This window comes from Kogia breviceps, chromosome 3 (genome assembly GCF_026419965.1).
Source record: "Kogia breviceps isolate mKogBre1 chromosome 3, mKogBre1 haplotype 1, whole genome shotgun sequence".
Classification (NCBI taxonomy): Eukaryota; Metazoa; Chordata; class Mammalia; order Artiodactyla; family Physeteridae; genus Kogia; species Kogia breviceps.
Genome location: NC_081312.1, coordinates 40540286 through 40568020, shown reverse-complemented (window position 1 = coordinate 40568020; position 27735 = coordinate 40540286). Strand labels below are relative to the sequence as shown.

At 36.8% G+C, this 27735-nt stretch overlaps 3 protein-coding genes across 5 annotated transcripts in view; 2 read left to right on the top strand and 1 right to left on the bottom strand.

Annotated features, from left to right (window-relative positions):
* MNAT1 (MNAT1 component of CDK activating kinase) overlaps nucleotides 1–6262 on the top strand; it is a 228101-nt gene extending 221839 nt beyond the window's left edge. The window contains exon 9 of the mRNA XM_059059688.2: nucleotides 5800–6262. Coding sequence (XP_058915671.1) covers nucleotides 5800–5920 — 121 coding nt within the window. The 3' untranslated portion in view covers nucleotides 5921–6262. The remainder of the gene's footprint in view (nucleotides 1–5799) is intronic.
* A 1474-nt stretch (nucleotides 6263–7736) lies between these two features.
* TRMT5 (tRNA methyltransferase 5) lies at nucleotides 7737–27024 on the bottom strand. 2 transcript variants are annotated; one of them, XR_010839536.1, is made up of 6 exons: nucleotides 26717–27024; nucleotides 24910–25565; nucleotides 16763–16887; nucleotides 12743–13397; nucleotides 12009–12369; nucleotides 7737–10956 (listed from the first exon to the last, which is right to left on the bottom strand). XR_010839536.1 is itself a non-coding variant. In XM_059059667.2 (5 exons), exons 1-5 carry the CDS (start codon nucleotides 26719–26721, stop codon nucleotides 12317–12319), a joined length of 1494 nt encoding a protein of 497 aa, XP_058915650.1. In that variant the 5' UTR covers nucleotides 26722–27021; the 3' UTR covers nucleotides 7737–12316. The 2 variants fall into 2 exon arrangements, 1 of the variants encoding a protein (XP_058915650.1); XM_059059667.2 differs by having other exon boundaries at nucleotides 7737–12369; nucleotides 26717–27021.
* The window catches only part of SLC38A6 (solute carrier family 38 member 6), a 146946-nt gene continuing 146045 nt past the window's right edge, over nucleotides 26835–27735 (top strand). For both annotated transcript variants that reach the window (XM_067028383.1, XM_059059668.2), the window contains exon 1: nucleotides 26835–27068. In XM_067028383.1, the coding sequence (XP_066884484.1) occupies nucleotides 26964–27068 (105 nt within the window). In that variant the 5' untranslated portion in view covers nucleotides 26835–26963. The remainder of the gene's footprint in view (nucleotides 27069–27735) is intronic.

Here is a 27735-nt window from a genome sequence, read left to right as displayed (position 1 = left end):
TTTCCATTATCTCTGTGAGGGCATCTTTTCTGTTATACCTGACTAGGTAGCTGGAAGTTGAGCTTGACAGTACTTCCTCCTTCCCTCCCTTCCCCCATGTTCAGTTGGTCCTTAAATATCTCTTGAACTAGTACTTTATTTCTGCTGCCACCACCCTAATCCAGGAACCATCGTCTCAAGCCTGGAATAAAGAAACATTCTCATACGGAGTGTCTCTATAATCAACTTCTGCTTCTCTAATCTACTGTGCAGCCAAACTAGCCTATTTAAATTACCAGGTTCCTGACAAATTTTTAGTGGCTTCCCATTGCCCTTTGAATAAAATTTGCAGTTCTTAACATTCTTATAAGGCCTTCTTTTGGATACTTTCTGCCTGTATCACTAGCCTCATCCTGAGCTGGAGTGACCTTTTAGGGAAAAGTATGCGCTGTGGCTTCTTACTGCTTTACCTAAGTTCTTCCCTTTGCTAGACCATTGCTCTACTCCTCTTGCCTTGCTATCTCTTCCTCATCCTTTGGGTCTAAGCTTAACTGTCATTCCTTAGGAAGGCCTTTTCTAAACTTGTTCATGTTGGTTTCCCTTTTTATCCACACCCACAGAGCCCTGACTTTCTCTTTCATGATATTTATTAACATCTTTTTTTTTCCCCCTACTGAATTACAAGTTCCATGAGAGCATGGAGTCTTTGCTGTCTTATTCTGAGAGTTGCTTCAATACCTGGCAAATAGTAGGTACTGAGTAATTTTTTTTTATTTTTTGAAAAATGAATGATCTGCATACATATGAATTTTTGCATTTTACCTGTCCCACACTTGGGGAAAAATTACTCATTCTTCCTTTATAAAGATGTGATGAAATTTCTGGCATACATCTGCTACTAGCATGGAATTCATAGTAAAACATTACATTAGACAAATCAGAATGGACTTTGTCGTCTGTGTGTTCAGTAATTCACACTCAAATCAAGAAAGTATTCCTTTCACTATGTAGTTACATTAACTTTCAGTAATAGCTATCTTGACCTAAAATTCCTGGTGTGTTCTTTGATAGTAATAAATTATACAGTTTGCTTCAGTTATAATTCAGAAAGACATCTGAGCAATCTGTAATTATCTCTTACTTTGGCACAATGTGGCTTTTAATTTCCAAATCTGAGCTTTGTTGTTCAGATGGTCTAAACGTCTGGAATAATTGGTCACTTGATTCCCAATTATGTTAGTGGAAATCTGAAATCAGCTTTAATAAGTAGTTTATTCAAGTTGCTGGCTAGATAATAAAGTGAAGAGTAGCATCATGACTGTTTGTGGAATTTGTTATATTTTTGGTTGGAGTTCATGAAGCCATGTATTTTTATGACCAAACTGCCCTCAGAATTATGGACAGTAATTTTGACTTGTAGCGTTTTCCTCATTTATGTTAGAATATATGGTTATCAATTTCTCTATGTAGACAATTTATCTGTTATTCTGACATTGTGATTAGATTAGGACACCTGAGCACTAACCTGTTTTTAGAATGTTTCTGCATTTTAGTGATAATTGTCTGAGCACATCATTGTTCTGATTGTTTTTAAATCTTGAGATAGACTTCAGGTTGTTAAGGTAAATCTTTTATAGCTTTGGCCGAATTTCTTATAAGAGCTCTTGGTCTTGACAGCTGAGATGTGTTAGCTGATCTCTCTTAATGGTACTTAGATTTGAATTTTGCAGGGTGGGAGACAGAACTACGTGGAACTGGTCTTTTCAACGCATGATGGCTTTAAATGCAGACTTTAAAAAATGGGCTACCTTGTAAAAAGAAAGTCTTAGTCTCTAGAGTTCATTCCCTTTCTTAGTTTGAACCAGTCCAAGTTTATAACTCAATGGAGTTAAAAAGGTGGACTTTTTAAAATTTTTAAACTCTCCATAGGGCCTGGTAATTTGAGGTGGAGGAAACTAATATGAACTTACATTTTCATTTCAGTTTAAATTCTGAGATTCTTTGATTCTCTGGAGCCAAAAGCATTTCAGGGGTTTTCATGAGGAGGTTATGACTGGAGGGGAAGAGTGCTGCCTCTTGGTTCTGAGTGACAGCCCCTGCCCTCTGCCCCTAGCTGAGAACTCAAAGAATTGTTACATAGCACTAAAATGAGCTGAGTCCAAAACTTCAGCCATATGGTCAATATAGGGCTTTTAAAGGAAGGGAAATAGTAAAAGAGTAATTTCAGAGGAACTCTCTTATGTTAAAGAACTGAGAAAATGAAGTCTTTCTGAAGCTAAGTGTAAATTATACCACCTTCTTTGGGAGCAAAAGCTGCTAAGTGTAACAGAAGAAAATGACAGTGTAGGAAATCAAAGTTCAGGAACAGGCTTTCAAGTGTGGTTTTCTTGTGCTTAATCCTTTACTCCCCTCTCAGGATCCATTCCCTCCTTTTCCTCCTCCTTCTCCAAAGTCTGCTTGAAAGAGATTTTGATGGGTAATGGCAAAGGAAGGCACCTTTAGATGTAGTATAAATTAGGGCATAAGATGCCCTTTGTACAGGAATTATCTTAGACATGCTTTTGAAAACATACTTTTTTTTTAGCCTTATTTAAGAAAATAATCAAAGGTATGACTTTTAAATCTTTGAGTTTAGTCTGCTTTCAGTAAAAATAAGGTATAGGTACCAAAATAAGCAAACCTCTTTTTTTTTCTTTCCTGGTTTCTGCTTGTAAGATTTACAGGTATTTAAAATAAACCCATGAAAAACAGAAATACTGTCCTGGGATTGGCTAAATAGTCAGAGCAATTACCTCCAGGCTCCAAAATCCAACTGAGCTTGACTTTTGGAAATAAATTTGGCTAAGACTTCTTCCTTATTCTGTTGTATAAAGGTGTACATGAAATGATACTGACCTCTGCCAGAAACCCCAGGAATCCTATTCAGTGATGTACTTGTAATGGTCATGAAAGAATTAAATCAACACAGATGTGGATTAATGTGAAAAAGTAGGCAAAACACTAAATTCTCATTGTGTGGTTTCAGTGTTGCAGATCCTTCAAAATAGTTTGGTATACCAAAATAATTAAAGGGTTTAAGAACGTTAAGATACTTAGAAAATAAAAGCCCACAGTTGAATAACAAGAATGACCTGTTTTATTTTTTAAAATTGAAATTAATGTAGATTGCCATGGTGAAAATGGGTTGAAATATTTAATAATAACTGTTTTGTGCAGCCCTAGATATCAAAAACAGTAATGTAAATAAGCAGGTCTTTAAAGAATCATACTTACAAATATGTTTAATGTGATTGCTAGAAGGGAAATGCATTTTTTTCAATGCTATGCAAAGAAATTTTAATGGACTTGATGTTGGCAGTGAGAATCTACAAATTAGCATTAATAACTCAAATTTTAAAATATTTGCTCATTGCTCTCGGTTATGGACTGTATTCAAGAAATACTGGTTTCAAACACTAATTAATCATTTAAAATAAACTTTTAAAAACACATTTATGACATCAATATGTATGACCGTTTATTACATTTTACCTATAAAAAGTTGAACTGTTTTATATACTCTTTATGGAAACAGTGCACAGTCATAAATTAAAAGATGCAACTGTTTTGGATATTTTACTGGTGGTCCTGTGTTTTCCTGCCAGCAGTGCAGCTGTTTCAGGTTTCTCAGGATAACATATAAAAAGCTGTATGTACACTACAAGTTTATGCTTGAATTGCCAAGCCAGAGATGGTATGACTCAACTTTCCCAGAAGCAAGTTATACCAAAATGTGATGAATTAAAAAAGCTAGTTGCACAGTGGTTTGTATTCAGTTATGAAAACCACTTCTCATTTACGATAGTTGTAAGGTTGACACATTCTACTGTGGTACTTGAATTTTGCCATGAGTAAAGAGCCATTGGAGCTAAGACTGTGCTTTTGAGGGCCTGAGGAAAGAGAAAAGGGTGATACAACACTATCTGGGGTGTGGATAAAACTTAGCTGGAAACTTGTGTCAGGAATGGAACATTTTCATTTTCAAGATACCTGTAAAAATATTACTCACTTATTTGTGTGATAGTTACCGAATTCTCAATGAAGAGAAATTGATTTTATGCTGTTCCAGGTTAATTTTTAGACTTTCTGAGGTGATTTAACACTTACCTCATTTCTCATGCATCATAGTCTTAACAGTGGACATTCTATTTTACCCTGGGAGGTAATAAGCAGATACCTTTGTGGCCATGTATCAGGTTTGGTGAATCCCTATTTAAATCCTGTGACACCCAAGGTTTTATTAAGAGTTTGACAACAACTTTTTAATAACAGTAGTCTCCAAAGTGAGATGCATCCCACCAGGATATGTAAGATGGGATGTAGGGAGAAAATATTAGAACTTTTATTTAAACATTTTAGTTTCATCCTTTAAATGTTTCAAATTATATATTATATATATTTTATAATATACTTACTATATTAATATATTATGTGTATATACTACATAACAGTACATAATATATAAATACTTTATGTAATTTATGAACAAGTATACAAGTTTTAGAGCTGCACGCTCAAATATTTTTACTGCTATAAATATACTATCAAAAAAGTTTGGAGATTGTTGCTCAATAAATATTCATTTCCTTTCTCCTTTCACTTTCCCCTTTCACCCTTGGCAGAGAAGCAAAGAATTAACACCTTGATTTGTGGCAGTGTGAATAAATTATAGCCAATTGCAGGAGCTTATGCTGTCTTACTTTGACCACTTTTTCTATTTGGCCTCTTGTATTGCCATATATTTTTTAATCACACAAGCTTATTAAACATGGATACAAATGAAAAACAGACTTGTTATTATGTTAGAAATAATAAGTTGCTCATGCATCAAGACTTTGACACACAGGAAGTCTGAATGAATGACTAGAAAAGTTTCCAAGTTATTAAAATGTTCTGGTACCTGATTTATTCATTTGCTATACCTGTAATTCTTGGGTGGATGAAGCTCCTTTACTTCCTGAGGCCTGAAGAAACAATGTGGTTTCTTAAATGAGGCATTAAAGCAAAGCTGGAAATACTTGTTTTCTGACAGTGCTGGTAGTCATGCTAAGAAGTTGTCCCTCTTTGGCTAGGATTATCCCATTTTTTAGGGCTGTTTGTGTACCTTTATCAAGGTAGAAAGTTTTAATTGCTAAGTAACATGTGTGTAATTGAAGAATAATAGTGTCTGTTACAGTCTTTTGAGACTGACTCAAAAGACTCTTCTGTATTTACTAATTGGGACATTCTTTTGAACCCAGGCTCAGTTTTAGATATTGCTTGGATATAATTTTCTAAGGTTTCCTTTCCTGTAACGAGGGAGCAAATATATTTTTGTAATATTTAAGTAATTTTGAAGTAACTAGTATGTTCTCTCCTCTTTATCACTTGTTTTCGTATTTTCTTCAGAACATATTTATGTAAAATTTTAGTAATACAATAGTATTATGATGTGCATTTATTTATTAAGAGTATGCCAGGAAGGAGAGCGGCAGTTAGGTACCCGAACAAGAGTCAGCAAAGTAAATTAGTTCTGAAAATTGGGAATAGGGAACATTTTAAAAACAAGTCTTATTTTTGAAACCTCCTTCAGAGCTGCTTTTTAGATCTTAATGTAATTCGCTTTATAATTTAGAGTTGGTATGTTTCCTTTTAAAAGGAAAGAATGCATTTATAAAGTCTGAACATTTCAGCCTTAGAATTCTTCTTTAACATTTGAATCAGTTTTACTATTGCTTTTTAAAGTGTTACCAATTTATATGTGCTTTCTATATCAATGGTACACTTTTTGTTTTGTTTTAGGTATTTAAACCATGTCAGAGCTGCCTCTCCACAGGACCTTGCTGGAGGCTATACTTCTTCTCTGGCGTGTCACAGAGCACTACAGGATGCATTCAGTGGGCTTTTCTGGCAGTCCAGTTAGCCTTTATTTCTCCTCTATAAGATTTGGACCCTGGAGCCGAACCAGGGAGCTAGCAAAAGTAAAGCAGACTTGTAAAATTATAGCCATGTGCAGCTGTACAGCAACAGTATTACCACTAGCAGCTGTGTTAAAGTATTTATAGAGAGCAAATTTCAGAACTAAGTTGAGTAATATAGTGGATAAATATTTGTGAAAAAGATTTATTTTTTACTTATATTTTTCTGAGGGATTGAAGCTGTAAGCCTCATCTAATGGAAGCTATGAATAATTCACCTGTGTATGTTTGAGGTTGACAGACTTGTAAAATCTTTTTAAAAATAAAGCTTTGTGGTTTTTCTCTTATTAGTGTTTTACTTGAACACACATTAAAAATGCCATTTTGAATACGACATTTAGTGTTAATATCCAAGTCTGTTATTTCTTCTCATAAAATGTTCCATTTTTTCCCCAATGTCTTCTTAATACTAGTCCAGACAAGTGGATATATTTCCTTCTACCAACAGGTTGTGGCAAGTAAATCTTGACCTGTGATAATGTCACTCTCTCAACATTAAGGACTCAGTGCCTGTTTTGAGCAGTGGAAAGTGAGACGAACCTTGATCAATGTGTTATAGGTCCCAGCTGTGAGCCTTGCTTAGGCTAAACCAGAGCAGAGTACTAACCTGCTTTAATGACAAATTCAAAGAAGTAAGTTAATAAAATTTAATACTTAAAAGGCACCTTTCACCTCAGTGTGAGCTCATTTTATGATGAAACCTTGGAGACTGGAAAGAATATATTTTAAATGAAATTTCCCTATGAGTAAATTGCACACTCAAGTACAATTTCTGTTGAAACTTCAAAGGCTTTTAGTATACCCAGAATGTTGCTTAAAGAGTTTGGATGTGGATAGGATATATATTTGTAGCATCTCAACCTTGTATGAGTCTGTTACCTAGACAACTGGGTATGGGACATTGTTTCTCAAGGAAATTAAATGATTTTCTATTAAATCTCCATTACAACAGTTGTTAGAGTGGAAAGTTATGTGAAACAAGATTTGTGGGTTATATTAGGGTGGAATATCCATATATAACAGCTCCATCTTATTTGACTAAGTAGGTATTAATTTCAGGAGTACATCTTCATCTTTATAACAGTTCTAACTATCTTTGATAATTGAGAAAACCAAGGCATTGAATAATTGAGTAGGCCAAGATCATATACACAAGTTAGTAAAAAGCTAAAATAAGAACACAAGTTTTTCATCCAAGTCTAATTCTATCTATAACTCTACTAGGCTGCATCCTATTTCTCATATCTATTAGTTTTCCCCAATAGAGGACTAGCATTTTAAGTACAATACATAAATCTGTTCAAAGAATAGTGAGAACGTTGGACTTGTGGTTAGGGATTTTCTGTACTCAGCTGCCAAAGTAAGGTATCCAGTCTTTAAAAAAGAAACACTATTATTTATTCTCAGTACCTTGTATGATGTATTTAAATGGAAGGAACTAATTATTAACAAAACATTTCAAAGGCTTTCAAAACTTTTTTTTGAGCCTACCTCATTATTGTGGAAATTGCCTGCACCTGATTTGGCAAATCAGTTAAATTCCACCACCTAGATATGTTTGTAATTATTTTGCCCTTACTATGGCCATACTTTGTTCAATAGTCTGGATTTAGAAGTTAACTGACCCTATTAGATCAAAGGGAATGGTGAAAGATAACCTAATGGCAACAATTCACTAAATAACAAATATTCTACATTGATGAAATTATCCCCAATCCTCCCAGTGATTTCCTCTCTCAGAGATAAAAGGCTGTACAAGTCTTTTCATCTACATGAATTTAATAAGTCTTTTAATATTTGATAACAGTAGCACAGAAACAACTACTGAGCATTAACCTATATGCCAAGCACTGTGCTTTATGCTTTATGAATTGTCTAACCCTTGTAACAGTGCTAATATTATTTCCCCATTTTAACAGGTGGAGATGCTAAGGCATGGAGAGGTTCAGCAACCTACCAAAGGTCAATACATCTTTTTTTTTTTTTTTTTTTTTTTTTTTTGCGGCACGCGGGCCTCCCACTGTTGTGGCCTCTCCCGTTGCGGAGCACAGGCTCCGGACGCGCAGGCTCAGCGGTCACGGCTCACGGGCCCAGCCGCTCCGCGGCATGTGGGATCTTCCCGGACCGGGGTACGAACTCGTGTCCCCTGCATGGGCAGGTGGACTCTCAACCACTGCGCCACCAGGGAAGCCCCAGGTTAATACATCTTAAAAGGAGAAGAGTTTGGATTTGAACCCAAGTGGTTAAATTGTAGAGTCCATGTTCTAGAGATAACTGTCAAACTGTCAAACTTATAAACAGCTGTGTAAAACCAAATCTTAGTCAAACTTCTTAAGACTTCCAGGAAATTTTACAGATCAAGTACCTAGTTCTTATATGGGATATAAGTGACATCAACTAAATAATGGTGTTGATATCCTTGAGAGAAGTCCTGAGGAATTCATTAAGTAGAACATGATTTGACTACTAACTGCACTCCCTTTTAAGCAGATATTAATGGATTGAATACATTTACATGGTTATTAGGATGCATTATTATTTAGTATTACTTAATTTCTTTCAATAAATATTTGATTTAAGCTTCTCTTAGAAGTTTCCTTTAGGCTGTCAGCAGGTGGTTTGGATAATCATTTCAAAATCTAATTAAGGTGTCAGAAAACTTGTCAAAAAGTTAACAAAATTAAAAAATTGTATCTCATGAGTGTTCTAGCTGTCATTTTCTAGTGGATTAACCAAGAGTTCAGTTACTAGGTATCACATCAAAAAGTTTAGGGTGAGCCAAATATAAATAATGAAATAATCACATGTTCACTTATCCACTCTGAGGGAAAAAGGAGGAGACAAAGTGTGTTAATAGAAGCATTTAAGGAATTCTGTTTTCTTTACAACTATATACTGCTATTTTTTCTAATTAAGGGGTGACTAAATGGATCTTACCACTTTACATATGAATAAGAACATCATTTGCACCCACACTTAATATTTATCGCCTAGCACATGGAGGTATCAATACAGTACTAGGAAAAATGTTCTTATGCCTACTTGCAAATTAATTATCTTCACCTAGATCGGGAGAAGGCAAACTGTAGACCCCTGGCCAAATCCAGGGGCTTCCTTTTTTTGTATGCTCCATGAGTTAAGGTTGGTGTCTGTATATTTTTAAGGTTGGAAAAAGCCAAAGGAATAATATACTTTTTAACATGTGAAAAGCATATGAAATTAAAATTTCAGTGTATATAAATTTTTATTTTTGGAATATGTATGTGTTTATGTATTGTCTATGGCTGCTTTTGGACTACTATGGCAGAGTTGAGAGGCAGCAGAGACCTTATAGCTTAGAAAGCCTAAAATATTAAATGGCCCTTTACAGAAAGTTTGCTGACCCTTGACCTACATACACTTGGAGGGGAGGGAGAGGAAGAAAATTAGAAGTCCCAAACTAGCAATCCCTGGCTGAATTAGCCCTCAAGGTTTTGCATAGGGTAGGTTGCATTGAACTCCAAAACCATTTTAAGTGTCTTTCGATAAGGAATAAAGGCTCCAATTCATTACTTCCCTATACTTCTTACCATTTATTGCCATCATCTATTTATATTACCTAGCTTTTGAAGGCATTTAAGTTTGTAATTAATGACTTAGATTAGGGGTCCTCAAACTTTTTTGGTAGGACCAGAGAGTAAATATTTTAGGCTTTGTGGGCCAAGAGACAAAACTGAGGCCATTATGTAGATACAAGAGATACAACACATTGGCACCATTTTTTAAATTAACAGACTTCAAAATATAATTGAGTACATTTTTCGTAGGGCTTTTTGGGGAATTACATTTTCTTAGATTGGGGTTCTAAGTGTTCCTATCATCAAAACGAATTTTAATTGATCACATGTTGATGGTCATATGTAATGAGATTTTACACATTTCATCTTTTAAAAAGTCTTTTCAGACAGATACTGCCAAATTCTAGAACATGTGATTTTAACTGAACATATACATCACTTGGAAGGCATTTGTAAAACTATGAGATTCTTAATCCCTTGGTATTTGCCTTTTAGCATGTCATTACAATAACACATTAATCACTTCCAATTGAAGATCAGATGGAAGTTCAATTGTAGTTAAATGGATTTTGAAATATGGAAATTTCCTTTGCATTTGCACCAAGGTTCCAAGAATGCTGAACTCAGAAAATATATCCACTGCTAATTTATGAGAGAATGAAAATCTTGTTTCTTGTGTTAATTTTTGATAGCATGAGAAATGTACAGTTGTAGTCATTTCAGACTACTGTAGTATGTTTCACATTAAAGTTATGTTTGCCTTGTAATTGTACGTTGATATCTTTGAGAAATATTATCAAGTCTTTAGCAAAAACTAATTTCCAAAGACACTCAGTATTTTAGAAGTGTTTAAGGTTGGTCCAAAGACACTCAGTATTTTAGAAGTGTTTAAGGTTGGTTCTTCTTAAGAAAAATTTCAGTCTTGGCCATGAACCCCCAAAATAGCAGTCATACCTTACAATTGATAAGCAAATAAAACTTAGGTTAAGCTGAAGAAATTCAGCTTCAATTTGTGACAAAATTCAAGGACTTTGAAGATGGTTAAAGTCCATGAAAGCAAATGAAGTTTATCATTGACATTACTGGTTCACCAACACATGATAGATTCAAATATTTGCTGCAATGTACTTGCTGGTGAATAATATAGTGAATAACTATAGGTTTTAAACACCGTGCATTTTCATAAGCTTTGTAAATTTTTCCAACTAGAGCTTTTTCTACCTCACACTTTTCTTTTTAACCATCATCAGTTATAACACATCAGATTCTACTTCAGGTTTTACAGAATTAGTTTTCTCAGTTTCTTTGAAAGTATTCACCAGTAGTTGTTCCGTGCAGAGTATTCATAGAGGCTAATTATTCAGTAACTTCAAAGTCAGAATTGACACCTCAAATAAACAAGAACTGAGCAATATTAGTAATGTCTATCAACTCATCAAGAGTAAAGAACTACTCGGACTCATTACCTTTTTGACTATTGATGGTGCTCCCAATGTTCTCAACTCTGAGCAACTGTCCTTGCCAAAAGGCCAACAATCCTAGACAAGTTTGCTTTCTCCAGACACATTACTTAGACTGCTGCTTTCAAACACAATTAACTCACAGACAGTAAATGGTTTTCCTTGCTTGGCTTAACAAAAGAGTCACTTGGAGACTTACTTTGGTTGTGGCCTCACTTTCATTTTTTATTTTGTGAAGAAATTCTGCCATGAATTTCCAGTTTAAGTATCTAATTTTTCTGACAGTTGCTTGCCTGTGAGTTGGAAATACTGTGATGAGTACTTCTTTGAGAAATGTCAAAGTATATTGTACTTTAGCTCAGGTGTGGATGCTTTGTCATCTAATTCAATGTCAAAAAAATTCACACTCTACTGTGCCTTAAAAGCACAACATGAATGGCCACTGTTCTTATTTTGGAATGAGGGATACATACTGGTAATAGTAAAATAAAATGTTATAGCTTGGCAATACACATGGCACTCAAAATGTTGTTGAGTTATAACTGTGTCACTGTGATTTGTAGTGTGCTGAGCAGCAGTATCAAGTGATAAGAATCATATCCTGTCTGTGTTGCAACTACTCAACTCTGCTGTTATACCATGAGGGCAGCCATAGCCAGTATGTAAACAAATGAGTATGGTGTGTTCTAATAAAACTTCATTTATGGACACTGAAATTCAAATTTCATATAATTTTCATGTCACAAAATATTCTTTTGATTCTTTTTCAACCATTTAAAAATGTAAGAACCATTCTCAGGTCACTTACCATACAACAACAGGTGGTGGACCAGATTTGGCCTGCTGGACATAGTCTGCCTATCATAGTCTGCCTATCTCTGATCTAAGTAATCTCATTTGTTAGTACTTTTATAGTAATAGTGTAGGAATACTTATATAAAACTTAGCTACACTCTTCAACTAAGGATAACTGTAAAATGATTAGTTCTTTCCTAGTTAGCATGCAATTATCCTACCTTCAAAAACTATTTTCCCAAGAGAAAGACAATATTTAAACATATTTATCTAATAAAATATTAGATATATTTGATGATCAAATTATAATTATAACAGATAAAAATGTATTTAGACTTATTTAAATTTTAATTTGATAATCCCCAATTTATAAGACAACTAGGGCAAAATATAAGGGTTCAATACTAAAGTAACTGAATGCTAAAATATTAGAAATCATACAAATGATATTTCACTACATAAAGGTCTAGTGGGGAGCGGGAGAAAATATTTCCAATTAAGCGATTGAAGCAATTTGTGTTTTTTCTTCCTAAAAGTCTTTATCTGTCCTCTGGCGTTTAATAGGTGGATCTTCATGATTGTCTGTAACAAATCCAGAAAACCTATATTAGGTAAGATACTTAACATTTGAAAATACTTTTAAAAAGCAAATAATACAAGCATTTTAAAGATTTTTAATCTAATTAACTTACACATGAAATAGTAACATTCCTATGGATTTATTATTTTAATGAAGTAGACTTCTACTAGACTGAACAGTACATCATACTAAAATTTGCAAAATTGTGAGAAAGTAGTCACAATTGAATGGCAAGGGGTCTTGAACTGAAATATCTAACTAGAATTAGTTTAACCTATTTCCAAGTTTAAAAAATAATATAAAATATATATGTAGCCCCAGAAAGTTATATGAAAAGTATTACAGCTTACATTTAATTTCCCAGAAATTGCTCACCTCCATTTAGGGTCTGGTTCTTGTAAAGTATAGCAGCAGGAATCCGAAAAGTGATGCATAACATTTCCTTGTTAGGGGCCACATTTCTTACTAGGTGAACTGAACTGCATGCCTCCAAGGAGATGCCTAACACAGTTCCAGCTCGTTGCTGAACATCCTTAGCAGGATTAGCATCTTTGGAAAAGCTGTAACAGTGCACAATGGGAAAAAGCTCACTGCTGCATGGCTGTCCATCTAAGAGTGATTTGAAAGCACTGAGAAACTCAATAGCCTTTGCTGGCAAGTTCATGACAATGTGCACAGAGTGTTTTCTTTCTTTTGACAGTGGTCCCAGCTGCTGCATTAATTCTTCTCTGACTGGTCCTTGGAGGAAGTCTTTCCCATCCAAGTTAAAGACTTTCACCTTTTGGTCCACTTTATTTAATTTACAATTGTGTAGTAACCATTTATGGGATTCAGGATTGAGATCATTAGCAAATACAGTGCAATTTTTCTTTGCTACTGGAATGGCAAAGGGCCCAACCCCAGCAAAAACATCAAATAGGACATCCCCAGGTTTGAGAAGTTCTGTGATACGGCTGTGTTCTGTGGAGAGACGAGGATTCCAATAGACTTTTGAAAAATCAAATTCATAAGTGTAGTTGTTTTCTCGAACCTGAAAAAGGTATTATGCTTTTGGTTAAACTGCTTAGTCTTAAGTTCTAGTCACTGATATTGGATGGATGCACTCACAGACATACACACATTTAAATTTAGTATTATTAAGAGCAAAAAAAGCAGTGCATTTAAAGGCATTTTAATTAGAATTCTGGTGTTTACACTATACTTGAGGCCACTTAATATCCTGCATTAGACGTTTTCATGAGAAAAGTTATCTCTTCAAAGCCAAATGGCTCTCCATCTCATCCTAAAGGGCTATAAAGTGGTTCTCCAATCACACTAGGAATTTTTCAGATAGGCCAATTGACTGGCTTAATTATACTCTCTCCTGTCACCTGATAGAAAAAATACCTATACTTTGAAACAACACACTACACATATCTTCATGGTGGGTAGCTAAGTTGCAGACAGCACTTCTACACAGCAAACAAGCTTCCCTCCTTAGTTTTCACTTTGTCAGGGGGAGTCATGATAGATGTGACATGTGTCATTGAATTTGGAGGTATTTTGCTATGTTTTCAGACAGTTACTTGGACTTTGCAGGTTTCATGTCTATAAACAGAGCCAGTGTATAGAACAAATTATTCCCCTATATTCTCCTTTCCCAAATCTGAGTTTTCATGGATAAACTAAATACATACAGTGAAGCCAAGTCTGAAACAAAATTAAGACTTTGCAGCATTTCTTTGGGGACTAGCATAAACATGATAGAAAATAGGAAACAAAACTAAAATTACAGTTGTAGAATGTGACCTCACCCATCATCTTAAGCCCCTTATTTTAATAGATGAAGAATCAAAGGCCAGAAAGTTCCTAAGTTCTAAAAATCTGATAGAGATATCTTCTGTATTCTCTCTTCATGGACCTGAATTCCAAATTTGTACATATTTTTTTCTTCCTGACTACATCAGATGCTCTGGCCATACTATTAAGCTTCCAGTGTTGGAAATGTTTCCTTATGATTCTGCCAACTAAGTCTTTCTAGGTATATAACTTGGAACGCTTAAATATGTCTTGGGATGCTTTTTCTGAAACCTTCTTTCTACTCCCCTTTTAAGCTCTTTAGTATGAATCACAGTTCTAGCTTAAAAAATTAGATTCTAAGTATCCCTCTGGTTTTATTATGCTGTCTTTGATATCTCGCTCCCTTAGTTAAGCATTACTTTCAGCAGATTCACTTTAGGAATCTTTTTACCTCACAATATACACACATACTACCTAAATGTTGCATGAGCTCCTAAAGTTAAACTTAAACGTGATTCTGTTTGGAGCAAAGAAATTATACTGAGTTTTTACATTTATTTGACAGTATAAGTATTACGTATAAATTATGTCCTTAAGAACAAGCTTTAGTTGACTTAGGAAATCAATCACAAGGCATCTATAAAATTACAGACGTTTCTCAGAACTTTTAGATGTTCTTTCTGACAAGAATGATACTACCTGTTACCCTAAGGGTCAGTACCAAGAAAAGAACATGCACAATGTTCAATCAGGGTATGCCTAAAGTTTAGTAGGTCTTCGTGTCGGCTGAGATAAGCACTGTTATTACCAAAGGATTCATATTCAAATCTTGCTTGCTATAACAGACCTCATACATTATACACAAGTAGTAGGCAGTGGAGGTTTGGTATACAGGGAAAGACCATGCATGGACTCGAGTCAGAAGCCTTGCTCCAAACACTCTGCTCAGTCATTCCTAGTTATTTCATCTGCATAAAGAGAATATGAATAACAACAACCATTATCTTGTGGGTCTCTTAGGATTTGTTATATTTAAAGCATTTAGCTCAGGACCTAAAAGTGTGTAGTAAATGGTATTTTAATATTCTGACACTATTAAATTCTGGAGAAATATTGGCCCATAATCTTAAAATTATTTTGCATAGGGCTTCCCTGGTGGTGCAGTTGTTGAGAGTCCGCCTGCCGATGCAGGGGACGTGGGTTTGTGCCCCAGTCCAGGAGGATCCCACATGCCGCAGAGCGGCTAGGCCCGTGAGCCGTGGCCACTGAGCCTGTGCTCTCGGAGCCTGTGCTCTGCAATGGGAGAGGCCACAACAGTGAGAGACCCGCATACCAAAAAAAAAAAAAAGATATGACTAACGTTTTAAGAGTGGTTTTTGTTGTTAAAATTATGGAGAGAGTTTAACCTATTTCTTAGCTTGAGTACAAAATTTCACATAATGTTTACATGTAATTATCTAAGGGGCTTAAAAAAAGTTTATTATATCCAACACTCCAAAAGATTTTGGGGGTGGAAGATAAGAAAGTGGTTTATACCAGGAATCTGTTCCTACATATTTTAAATTATTTTTCTTTGAAATAGATTTGTTTTGTTTTTCTTATAAAAGAAATATGTGCTCAGTAGAAAAGTATAAAGATTATAACAAAGGTCGCCAGTAACTATACCAAATAAAAATATGCTCACTGTTAATGTTCTGGTGTATATGCATATTTACATACTTAAAATTATCATAGTTAAAATGGAACTATGTTATATATACTGTTCTACAACTTATTTTTTGTCACTTAACGTGTCAGTGGACAATTTATTTTAAGTATGGAGCTAAATATAAATAATCTTTAATAATGGAGTATCCCATTGTATTGTTATACCAAAATGTAATCAATTAACTACTGATGACATTTAGGTTGTTTCCACTTCTTCCTTTGTTTTATTTATTATTATAAAAATGATGCAGGGACTTCCCTGTTGGTCCAGTGGTTAAGACTCTGTGATTCCACTGCAGGGGGTGGGGGTTTGATCCCTGGTCAGGGAACTAAGATCCCACATGCCACGCGGTGCAACCAAAAAAGGAAAAAAAAAAAAATGATGCAGAACCTGGTACATACATTATTACAGTTTTGTCCAATTATATCCTTGAGATAACTTCCTATAAATGGAATGCTAGGTCAAAGGATGTATCTATTCAAAATTGCAGTATATTACCATATACTCTTCCTGACTGTATCAAATTTGCACTCCCATCAATAGTATATGTAAATGCTCACATTCTCACATATTCATCAATACTGCGTATTAGGGCTTCCCTGGTGGCACAGTGGTTGAGAATCCGCCTGCCGATGCAGGGGACACGGGTTCATGCCCCGGTCCGGGAAGATCCCACATGTCGTGGAGCAGCTGGGCCCATGAGCCATGGCCTCTGAGCCTGCGTGTCCGGAGCCTGTGCTCCGCAACGGGAGAGGCCACAACAGTGAGAGGCCCATGTACCGAAAAAAAAAATAAAAAAAAAATAAAAAATACTGGGTATTATATATTCTTAATCTTTGTTATCTATTCTGATTTGAAACATTAATCTTGATATACACTATATAAGGAGACAATAAAATACTCCATACCTTGGTCATCATATTCTTCTCTCCAGATAGCACTTCCATTTGGAAATTTCGGTAGGTATTATCAATGTTATTAATTTTATTTACCGCTGAGGTGATTCCTGGATTTTTGTCAATCATAACTTGGCCTAAAAGCAGAGAATTCATAATAAATATTGCCTTTTGGTTGCAAAATAAAAGCTAAAACTGGAAGTATGAAATTGATGTGAACTATATTTTCTTTTGGTCTATAGACAAAATCTGTATCTAGTGTGTGTAAAGAGGCATGCAATTCTAAAAATTCAACAGATTACTAAAGTTAATGTCTGAGAGCCCCCAATGCAAACATACAAAAAATGTGTGGGTACATTTATAAAAAAAATTTTTTGAGGAGTTTTGTTCTACCTACTATTTTTCCGTGTCTTTTACTTAGTCTTCTCAAATGTATCAATACAGCAGTAAGCAAACAGGTAGACCATAGGGAATTGGTTAAAAAACAGAAAGAAAAGATGTAAGGACTTTGGGAACAAATGGTCCCAGAAAACACCAGCCTGTCCTCATTGGACTCAAACCAAATGTTTGCTTGATTCTGTATTTGAAACAGATACTTCCACTTTGGAAACACATACCAGCAAAATAATGTTTTCAAATAAAAGAAACATAGATTCTTCAGAGTTTTATCTAAATAAAATGTTCATTTACTTAAATTGTTCTTTATGTCAAATATTTGCCAGAGCAGAAAAAGATACAAGGATAAAGTACACCAGCAATGGTATACTGATGCCCTATAATCAAAGTCTACATTTTTGTTAGCACTTTAAAAATTTATAAGAATCTATACACTGATTGGTTGAAGATGGCGGAGTAGAAGGACGTGCTCTCACTCCCTCTTATGAGAACACCGGAATCAAAACTAACTGCTGAACAGTCATCAACAGAAAGACACTAGAACTCACGAAAAATGATACCCCACATCCAAAGACAAATGAGAAGCCATAATGAGATGGTAGGAGGGGCGCAATCACAATAAAATCAAATCCCATAACTGCTGGGTGGGTGACTCACAAACTAGAGAATACTTATACCAGAAAAGTCCACCCACTGGAGTGAAGGTTCTGAGCCCCACACCAGGCTTCTGAACCTGGGGGTCTGGCAACAGAAGGAGGAATTCCTAGAGAATCAGACTTTGAAGGCTAGCGGGATTTCATTGCAGGACTTCGACAGGACTAGGGGAAAGAGAGACTCAACTCTTGGAGGGCACACACAAAGTAGTGTGTGCATTGGGACCCAGGAGAAGGAGCAGTGACCCCATAGGAGACTGAACCAGACCTACCAGCTAGTGTTGGAGGGTCTCCTGCAGAGGCAGTGGGGAGGGCTGCGGCTCAGAGTGGGGACAAGGAAACTGGCAGCAGAAGTTCTTGGAAGTACTCCTTAGCATGAGCCCTCCCAAAGTCCACCATTAGCCCCATCAAAGAGCCCAAGAGCCCGGGTAGGCTTCAATGTTGGGTCACTTCAGGCCAAACAACCAACAGGGAGGGAACCCAGCCCCACCCATCAGCAGTCAAGCAGATTAAAGTTTTACTGAGCTCTGCCCACCAGAGCAACAGCCAGCTCTAACCACCACCAGTCTGTCCCATCAGGAAACTCGCACAAGCCTCTTAGATAGCCTCATCCACCAGAGGGCAGACAGTAGAAGCAAGAAGAACCACAATCCTGCAGCCTGTGAAACAAAACCCACATTCACAGAAAGACAGACAAGATGAAAAGGCAGAGGGCTATGTACCAGATGAAGGGAAAAGATAAAACCCCAGAAAAACAACCAAATGAAGTGGAGATAGGCAACCTTCCAGAAAAAGAATTCAGAATAATGATGGTGAAGATGATCCAGGACCTCGGAAAAAGAATGGAGGCAAAGATTGAGAAGATGCAAGAAATGTTTAACAAAGACGTAGGAGAATTAAAGAACAAACAAACAGAGATGAACAATACAATAACTGAAATGAAAACGACACTAGAAGGAATCAATAGCAGAATAAATGAGGCAAAAGAACGGATAAGTCACTGGAAGACAGAATGGTGGAATTCACTGCTGTGGAACAGAATAAAGAAAAAAGAATGAAAAGAAATGAAGACAGCCTAAGAGACCTCTGGGGCAACATTAAGTGCAACAACATTTGCATTATACTGGTCCCAGAAGGAGAAGATATAGAGAAAGGACCCGAGAAAATATTTGAAGAGATTATAGTCGTAAACTTCCCTAATATGGGAAAGGAAATAGCCACCCAAGTCCAGGAAGTGCAGAGAGTCTCATACAGGATAAACGCAAGGAGAAACACACTGAGACACATAGTAATCAAACTGGCAAAAATTAAAGACAAAGAAAAATTATTGAAAGCAGCAAGGGAAAAATGACAACATACAAGGGAACTCATATAAGGTTAAGAGCTGATTTCTCAGCAGAAACTCTACAAGCCAGAAGGGAGTGGCATGATATACTTAAAGTGACAAAAGGGAAGAAACTACAACCAAGATTACTCTACCTGGCAAGGACCTCATTCAGATTCAATGTAGAAATCAAAAGCTTTACAGACAAGTAAAAGCTAAGAGAATTTAGCACCACCAAACCAGCTCTACAACAAATGCTAAAGGAACTTCTCTAAGTGGGAAACACAAGAGAAGAAAAGGACCTACAATAACCCAAAACAATTAAGAAAATGGTCATAGGAACATACATATCGATAATTACCTTAAACGTGCGTGGATTAAATGCTCCAAACAAAAGACAAAGGCTTGCTGAATGGATACAAAAACAAGACCCATATATATGCTATCTACAAGAGAGCCACTTCAGACCTAGGGACACATACAGACTGAAAATGAGGGTATGGAAAAAGATATTCCATGCAAATGGAAATCAAAAGAAAGCTGGAGTAGGTATACGCATATCAGATAAAATAGACTTTAAAATAAAGAATGTTACAAGAGACAAGGAAGGACACTACATAATGATCAAGGGATCAATCCAAGAAGAACATATAATTATGATAAATATGTATGCACCGAACATAGGAGCACCTCAGTACATAAGGCAACTGCTAACAGCTATAAAAGAGGAAATCGACAGTAACACGGTAATAGTGGGGGACTTTAACACCTCACTTACACCAATGGACAGATCTTCCAAACAGAAAATTAATAAGGAAACACAAGCTTTAATGACACAATAGACCACATAGATTTAATTGATATTTATAGGACATTACATCCAAAACCAGCACATTACACTTTATTCTCAAGTGCACATGGAACATTCTCCAGGACAGATCACATCCTGCGTCACAAATCAAGCCTGAGTAAATATGAGGAAATTGAAATCATATCAAGTATCTTTTCTGACCACAATGCTATGAGATTAGAAATGAATTACAGGGAAAAAAAAACGTAAAAAACACAAACACATGGAGGCTAAACAATACGTTACTAAATAACCAAGAGATCACTGAAGAAATCAAAGAGGAAATCAAAGAATAACTAGAGACAAATAACAATGAAAACACGAAGACCAAAAACTTATGGGATGCAGCAAAAGCAGTTCTAAGACGGAAGTTTATAGCTATACAAGCCTACCTCAAGAAAGAAGAAAAATCTCAAATAAACAATCTAACCTTACACTTAAAGGAACTAGAGAAAGAAGAACAAACAAAACCCAAAGTTAGCAGAAGAAAAGAAATCATAAAGATAAGAGCAGAAATAAATGAAACAGAAACAAAGAAAACAATAGCAAAGATGAAAAAAACTAAAAGCTGGTTCTTTGAGAAGATCAACAAAACTGATAAACCATTAGCCAGACTCATCAAGAAAAAGAGGGAGAGGACTCAAATCAGTAAAATTAGAAATGAAAAAGGAGAAGTTACAAGAGACACTGCAGAAATACAAAGCATCCTAAGAGAAGCAACTCTATGCCAATAAAATGGACAAGCTGGAAGAAATGGACAAATTCTTAGAAAGGTATAACCTTCCAAGACTGACCCAGGAAGAAATAGAAAGTATTAACAGACCAATCACAAGTAATGAAATTGAAAGTGTGATTAAAAAACTTCCAACAAACAAAAGTCCAGGACCAGATGGCTTCACAGGTGAATTCTATCGAACATTTAGAGAAGAGCTAACACCCATCCTTCTCAAACTCTTCCAAAAATTGCAGAGTAAGGAACACTGCCAAACTCATTCTATGATGCCACCATCACCCTGATACCAAAACCAGACAAAGATACTGCAAAAAAAGAAAATTACAGGCCAATATCACTGATGAATATAGATGCAAAAATCCTCAACAAAATACTAGCAACCAGAATCCAACAACACATTAAAAGGATCATAGGGCTTCCCTGGTGGCGCAGTGGTTGAGAATCCGCCTGCCGATGCAGGAGACACGGGTTCGTGCCCTGGTCCGGGAAGATCCCACATGCCGCGGAGCAACTAAGCCCGTGAGCCCTGGCCGCTAGGCCTGCGCGTCCGGAGCCTGTGCTCCGCAACGGGAGAGGCCACAGCAGTGAGAGGCCCGCATACCAAAAAAAAAAAAAAAAAAAAAAAAAGGATCATACACCATGATCAAGTGGGATTTACCCCAGGGCTGCAAAGATTCTTCAATATACACAAATCAATCAGTGTGATATACCATATTAACAAATTGAAGAATAAAAACCATATGATCATCTCAATAGATGCAGAAAAAGCTTTTGACAAAATTCAACACCCATTTATGATAAAAACTCTTCAGAAAGTGGGCATATAGGGTACCTACCTCAATGTAATAAAGGCCATATACGACAAACCCACAGCAAACATCATTCTCAATGGTGAAAAACTGAAAGCCTTTCCTCTAAGATCAGGAAAAAGACAAGGATGTCCACTCTCACCACTATTATTCAAGATAGTTTTGGAAGTCCTAGACACAGCAATCAGAGGATAAAAAGAAATAAAAGGACTACAAATTGGAAAAGAAGAAGTAAAACTGTCACTGTTTGCAGATGTCATGATACTATACATAGAGAATCCTAAAGATGCCACCAGAAAACTACTTTAGGTAAAGTTGCAGGATACAAAATTAATGCACAGAAATCTCTTGCATTCCTATATACTAAGGATAAAAAATCTGAAAGAGAAATTAAGGAAACACTCTCATTTACCATTGCAACAAAAAGAATAAAATACCTAGGAATAAACCTACCTAGGGAGAGAAAAGACCTGTATGCAGAAAACTATAAGACACTGATGAAAGAAATTAAAGATGATACCAACAGATGGAGCGATATACCATGTTCTTGGATTGGAAGAATCAATATTGTAAAAATGACTAAACTACCCAAAGCAATCTACAGGTTCAGTGCAATCCCTATCAAATAACCAATGGCATTTTTTACAGAAGTAGAAGAAAAAATCTTAAAATTTGTATGGAGACACAGAAGACCCCAAATAGCCAAAGCAGTCTTTAGGGAAAAAAGAGGAGATGGAGGAATCAGACACCCTGACTTCAGACTATACTACAAAGCTACAGTAATCAAGACAATATGGTACTGGCACAAAAACAAATATAGATCAATGGAACAAGATAGAAAGCCGAGAGATAAACCCACGCACTGATGGTTGACTAATCTATGACATAGGAGGCAAGGATATACAATGGAGAAAAGACAGTCTCTTCAATAAGTGGTGCTGAGAAAGCTGGACAGCTACATGTAAAAGACTGAAGTTAGAACACTCCCTAACACCATATACAAAAATAAACTCAAAATGGATTTGAGACCTAAATGTAACACCAGACACTATAAAACTCTTAGAGGAAAACACAGGAAGAACACTCTTAGACATAAATCACAGCAAGATCTTCTTTGATCCATGGCCTATAGTAATGGAAATAAAAACAAAAATAAACAAATGGGACCTAATGAAACTTAAAAGCTTTTGCACAGCAAAGGAAACCATAAACAAGACAAAAAGACAACCCTCAGAATGGGAGAAAATATTTGCAAACGAATCAACGGACAAAGGATTAATCTCCAAAATATATAAACAGCTCATGAAGCTCAATATTAAAAAAACAAACAACCCAATCCAAAAATGGGCAGAAGACCTAAATAGACATTTCTCCGAAGAAGACCTACAGATGGCCAAGAAACACATGAAAGGCTGTTCAACATCACTAATTGTTAGAGAAATGCAAATCAGAACTACAATGAGGTATCACCTCACACCAGTTAGAATGGGCATCATCAGAAAATCTACAAACAACAAATGCTGGAGAGGGTGTGGAGAAAAGCGAACCCTCTTGCACTGTTGGTGGGAATGTAAATTGATACAGCCACTATGGAGAACAGTATGGAAGTTCCTTATAAAACTAAAAATAGAATTACCATATGCCCCAGCAATCCCACTACTGGGCATATACCCAGAGAAAACCATAATTCAAAAAGACACATCCACCCCAATGTTCATTGCAGCACTATTTACAATAGCCAGGTCATGGAAGCAACCTGTATGCCCATCAATAGACGAATGGATAAAGAAGATGTGGTACATATATACAATGGAATATTACTCAGCCATAAAAAGGAACGAAATTGGGTCATTTGTAGAGACGTGGATGGACCTAGAAACTGTCATACAGAGTGAAGTCAGAAAGAGAAAAACAAATATCGTATATTAATGCATATATGTGGAACCTAGAAAAATGGTACAGATGAACTGGTTTGCAGGGCGGAAAGTGAGACACAGATGTAGAGAAGAAACGTATGGACACCAAGGGGGGAAAGCGGTGGGGGGTGGTTGTGGTGGTGGGATAATTTGGGAGATTGGGATTGACATGTATACACTGATGTGTATAAAATGGATGACTAATAAGAACCTGCTGTATAAAAAAATAAATAAAATTAAATTTAAAAAAAGAATATGTACACTATCTCATTGTATAAGGAAAGATAACTTGATCTGTAAGTTAGTATAAAGTACTCCGTAATACAAATATGCTTAAATATAACCAGAATTTGTCCAATTTCTCTCTGATAGTTAAATACCTGATTTTGAATATGATAATGTCAATAAACTCTTGTCAACTGTTGTTCTTATCTTGTTCTGCTTCAGGTATCAGAACTCAATTTTTAAGGTGCAGAAGTTAGTTTGAAATGAGGAATGAAATAAAAACATATTCTGAAGGTCTATAGTAATAGCTTTAGAATTACCACTGTATGAAAATGTTTCATTTTTAATCTATGAGTGCCCCTTTATGAAAGAGAGTTTGCAAAATAAGAGTGCTAAAAGGAATGTTGAGTTAGGATAGGCAATGACTCATAGGAAAGCCTATACTTGACATTAGCACCTGGTCATAATTATAAGGATCTGCTTAAGTATTTATTATGTTATCACTATGTATTATCAGCTCTTTTCATCAATAAAAACAAAGGAAATGTATAATAGCATAGCTCTGAAATCCTACCCATGCAAAACACTGAGCACTACATTTTAAAGCTGAAATAATTCTCAGAAGTTCTGACAATTACTCTACATGAAAAAAAATTAATCTGGAGAATGCATGGACATTAAATATTTATATAAGGACAAGTGCGATTTTGATTAGTCTTCTACTTCTTTCGTATCCCAAAGCATAGAAGACACATGCTTCAACTTTGGGCTACAGAGGTAAAAGATACACAGCAGTGTTTCTAAAGGGCTAGGAGCACTAAAAAAGTATGGTGCCTGACATACAGAAGAGGCTCAGTTAACTGAATCAATGAAAGCATGACTAAACAGTGTCTTGCCCTTCTGACTATGAAACACTCATGAAACCTAGCATTCAACATAGTCCTGAAAGACTAATAAGTCCTGTATACCAAAATAATAAACTGCCAAAGAGTTCTACAAAAGCAAGTGATTCAAGTTTATGCTTATGTATTGTGTACACAAAAGCTTGACTTGATATTTAGAGATTGCTATGACTCTGGGAAGAGTATTCCAAAATGGCCCTCAAAAGAAAGAATATGTAGCTTAAGATCCAGCTTAAAATTAAATGATAAAATGTCCTGCTTCTGTAATTTGGCAGTAAAAAAATTTTTTTAACAAAAATTAGAACTTGTTAATTGCTTCCTAATATGTGAATATTACTAAGACACACCTACCAATTAAATGCTTGTAAGGTAGTTGATGATCTCGAAGGTTCAGGTGGGCAATATGTCCAACTCTGCTAAACCCTGAAGTCACATCTTGACCTTCAGGAAGCACAGCTTTCAAGATTTCTTCTGACTTAAAGTTTTCATATGTTAGTTCCAAGTTATATTTATATATCTGTGGATTGACATTCAGCTGCTTTAAAATACTGAGTTCTCCTTTCTCAAAGGAATCACCAGTAAACATTTTATAGGGATCCAACATAATTAGTCTACTTTCTTCATCTTCTGGATCTTCAATCACACGTTTTATGCCTGGGCGCTGCAGTGCTGCCCTTTTAAGGGATCGCATCAATTTATTGACTATTTCTTTCCTCACTTTAAGCACCGGGATGGTGATTGTCTTTTTAAAAGCTGTTCTATCAAGTTCTGTCATTCCTCGAACATCAGAGGGTGGTGAAAACAATTCAGAGTCTCTCTGATTTGTTTCTATTTCAGGCATGGTTGAGAATCTTTTTCTTTGATCCAACAAGAAAATACCAGGTGTGCTGCTAAGCTTCTGTATCAGTGATGCCCAAGCTAGTGAAATCAATGATTCTGATTCAGTTATTCTACAGCTTTCCACTTTGAGAAGTCTTCTTGAGAATCCAAATGGCCTCCATAAGATCCTTAAAAAAGTATTCATTAAAAGAAATACCATAAAGTTACAAACTAACTTAACATGTTCACAATAGGTCTTGAGAATTAAAATTTAAAATCACTACTGTTTTAAATAGCCTGCTAAATGCTGATAATTAAAACTTTTAGTGGTATGTGAGAAGTATACTATCTTTTCTAGGATAGGATGACTGGAAAATTTGAACCTTCAATCCACCTGCTGCCAGGACTAGCGCTTAGTGATCCATCACCCTCCCTATAGTCAATAAACCTCCCCACCCACAATTTTCTACAGAACATGTTTGGGATTAGAAGGCTGAAGTTTAAAAGATCATCTCTAAACGAAATGATCACTATATTTATGATTTTACCAATGTCAATTTTTAAAAGGATATTCTTATGGATGCTTAATGAGTCAGATGTTGTACTAAATGCTTTATGCACATTGTCAATCTTGGGAGGTGTGTGGTATCACATTCTCATCTTGTATACGAATAAACTAAAGCTCAGAAGTAGGTAAATTGACCCGAGTCTCGTTGCTGGTAAATGGCTGAGCGAGGATTATAATCCAGCGCCTGCTCTTAAATCTATTTCTATGTCGTCTTCGATGTTTTACTGCCACAAATCCTGCCTATAACTAGAGATTTCAGTATTTTGAGGACGAGAACTTTGCTAAGTGTTATATGCACATCCCAGTAGCTGTATCAGTTATTAATTTTGCCTTCGGGAATACCGAAGAAGTAACTGTCATAAGAAAGGGCCCTGCCTGGAAACCCTGTAAAGCAACTGTCAAAGTTCACAGTCAGGGTTCAAACTGGGTCTAGAAGTTAACCAAATGTGTGATCTTGGGTAAATTACTTATTGTGAGTCTCGTCTTTCCGCATGTAAAATGTGGCTAAAGGCTCTATCGGAAATCTTTTGAAAAGATAAAACACTCCTCACTCCCCCGTACTCAGACCTAGGCTCCGCACCAGATGGTGGGTGACCTCGTGACGTTTCCGCGCCCAGAGAGCTCGAGAAGAGCAGCCCCGAGCGGACCGGTACCGCCACCGGACCCTCAGCCTCTTCGAACTATCAAGGGCACCGCGGCCGCCACCTCACCAACGTCACCATCCCATTTCTCTGCGTCGCCCAGCAGCTGGCTCCAAGACCAGACGCTCACCTCATGCTCTGGTGCAGCTCGGAAATGGGTCGCCGGCGGGTGGGCGGGCCCTCGATGACACCATCAATGTTCGCCGCCGAAGGGCGAGCGTCATCAGATCACGTCGATTCGTCCTTTCTTCCTGGCCCTGGTGAGGTACGGGAACCCGGAAGGGCCGGGACCGTAGCTCCGCCTCTGGCGCGACTACCCGACGGGAGGTCTGGGGTAGTAGCTTGTAGATGGACTGGGTAGTCGGCCAGTGAGCAGCATGGAGGCGCCCTGGGGGATCGTGGACGCTGAGCCCGGCTGGTTTGTCTCTGCCAGGCAGCACGAAGAGGCGGAGGCGGAAGAGTTGAGCCCGTTGCTTAGCAACGTAAGTTCGCTCCACACGCTTCCCGGCACTTCTCTGAAGTGCCTGCCAAATAAGACCCGGAAAAGAAAGGGGATGGCAAGGGGAGAGGGGAGAAGCTGAGGGCTTGGGGCCCAAAGGCAGCAGCCGAGATTCAAGATCTGGCGGAGTTCATGAATGTGATAGGAGCCTAAGGTGTCCTAGAAAGAGAAGCTGAAGTAAAGGTGCAGGCTCAGGTGGAAGAGGTGCAGCAGCGGGTGGAGGCTCGGGACCCCACAGAGGAGCAGCCCCGCGGCTATGTAACTCACTGCTGTTTGTTACTATCTTTGTCAGCTTCTCCTTTCCTCCACTAGTCTTGTGAGCTTTTTGCAAGAGTCACAAGATTTTTCTTTTCTCGGCTTAGTCATTGGGGACCTGTAAACATCTTAATACAAAGATCCTTAACCGTGAAGGAGTGGAGGTGGCCTGGTAATAAGTATGTAGCACTTCCCTGGCCCTAAAGCCTGTGCAGTGGGCACTTCGGCTCTTTAACTCAAGTCCCAGGGCAGTAACAGTTACTAGGACTTTGTTCCCGAATGCTGTTTTAGGGGAGAGTGTTTTCTGGGGGTATCCTCGCCAGAGCAATGTGAATTGCTTCTATTTATTATATCGTCATTGCATGGTATTCCTGACCATCCTTCCAGTTGGGCAG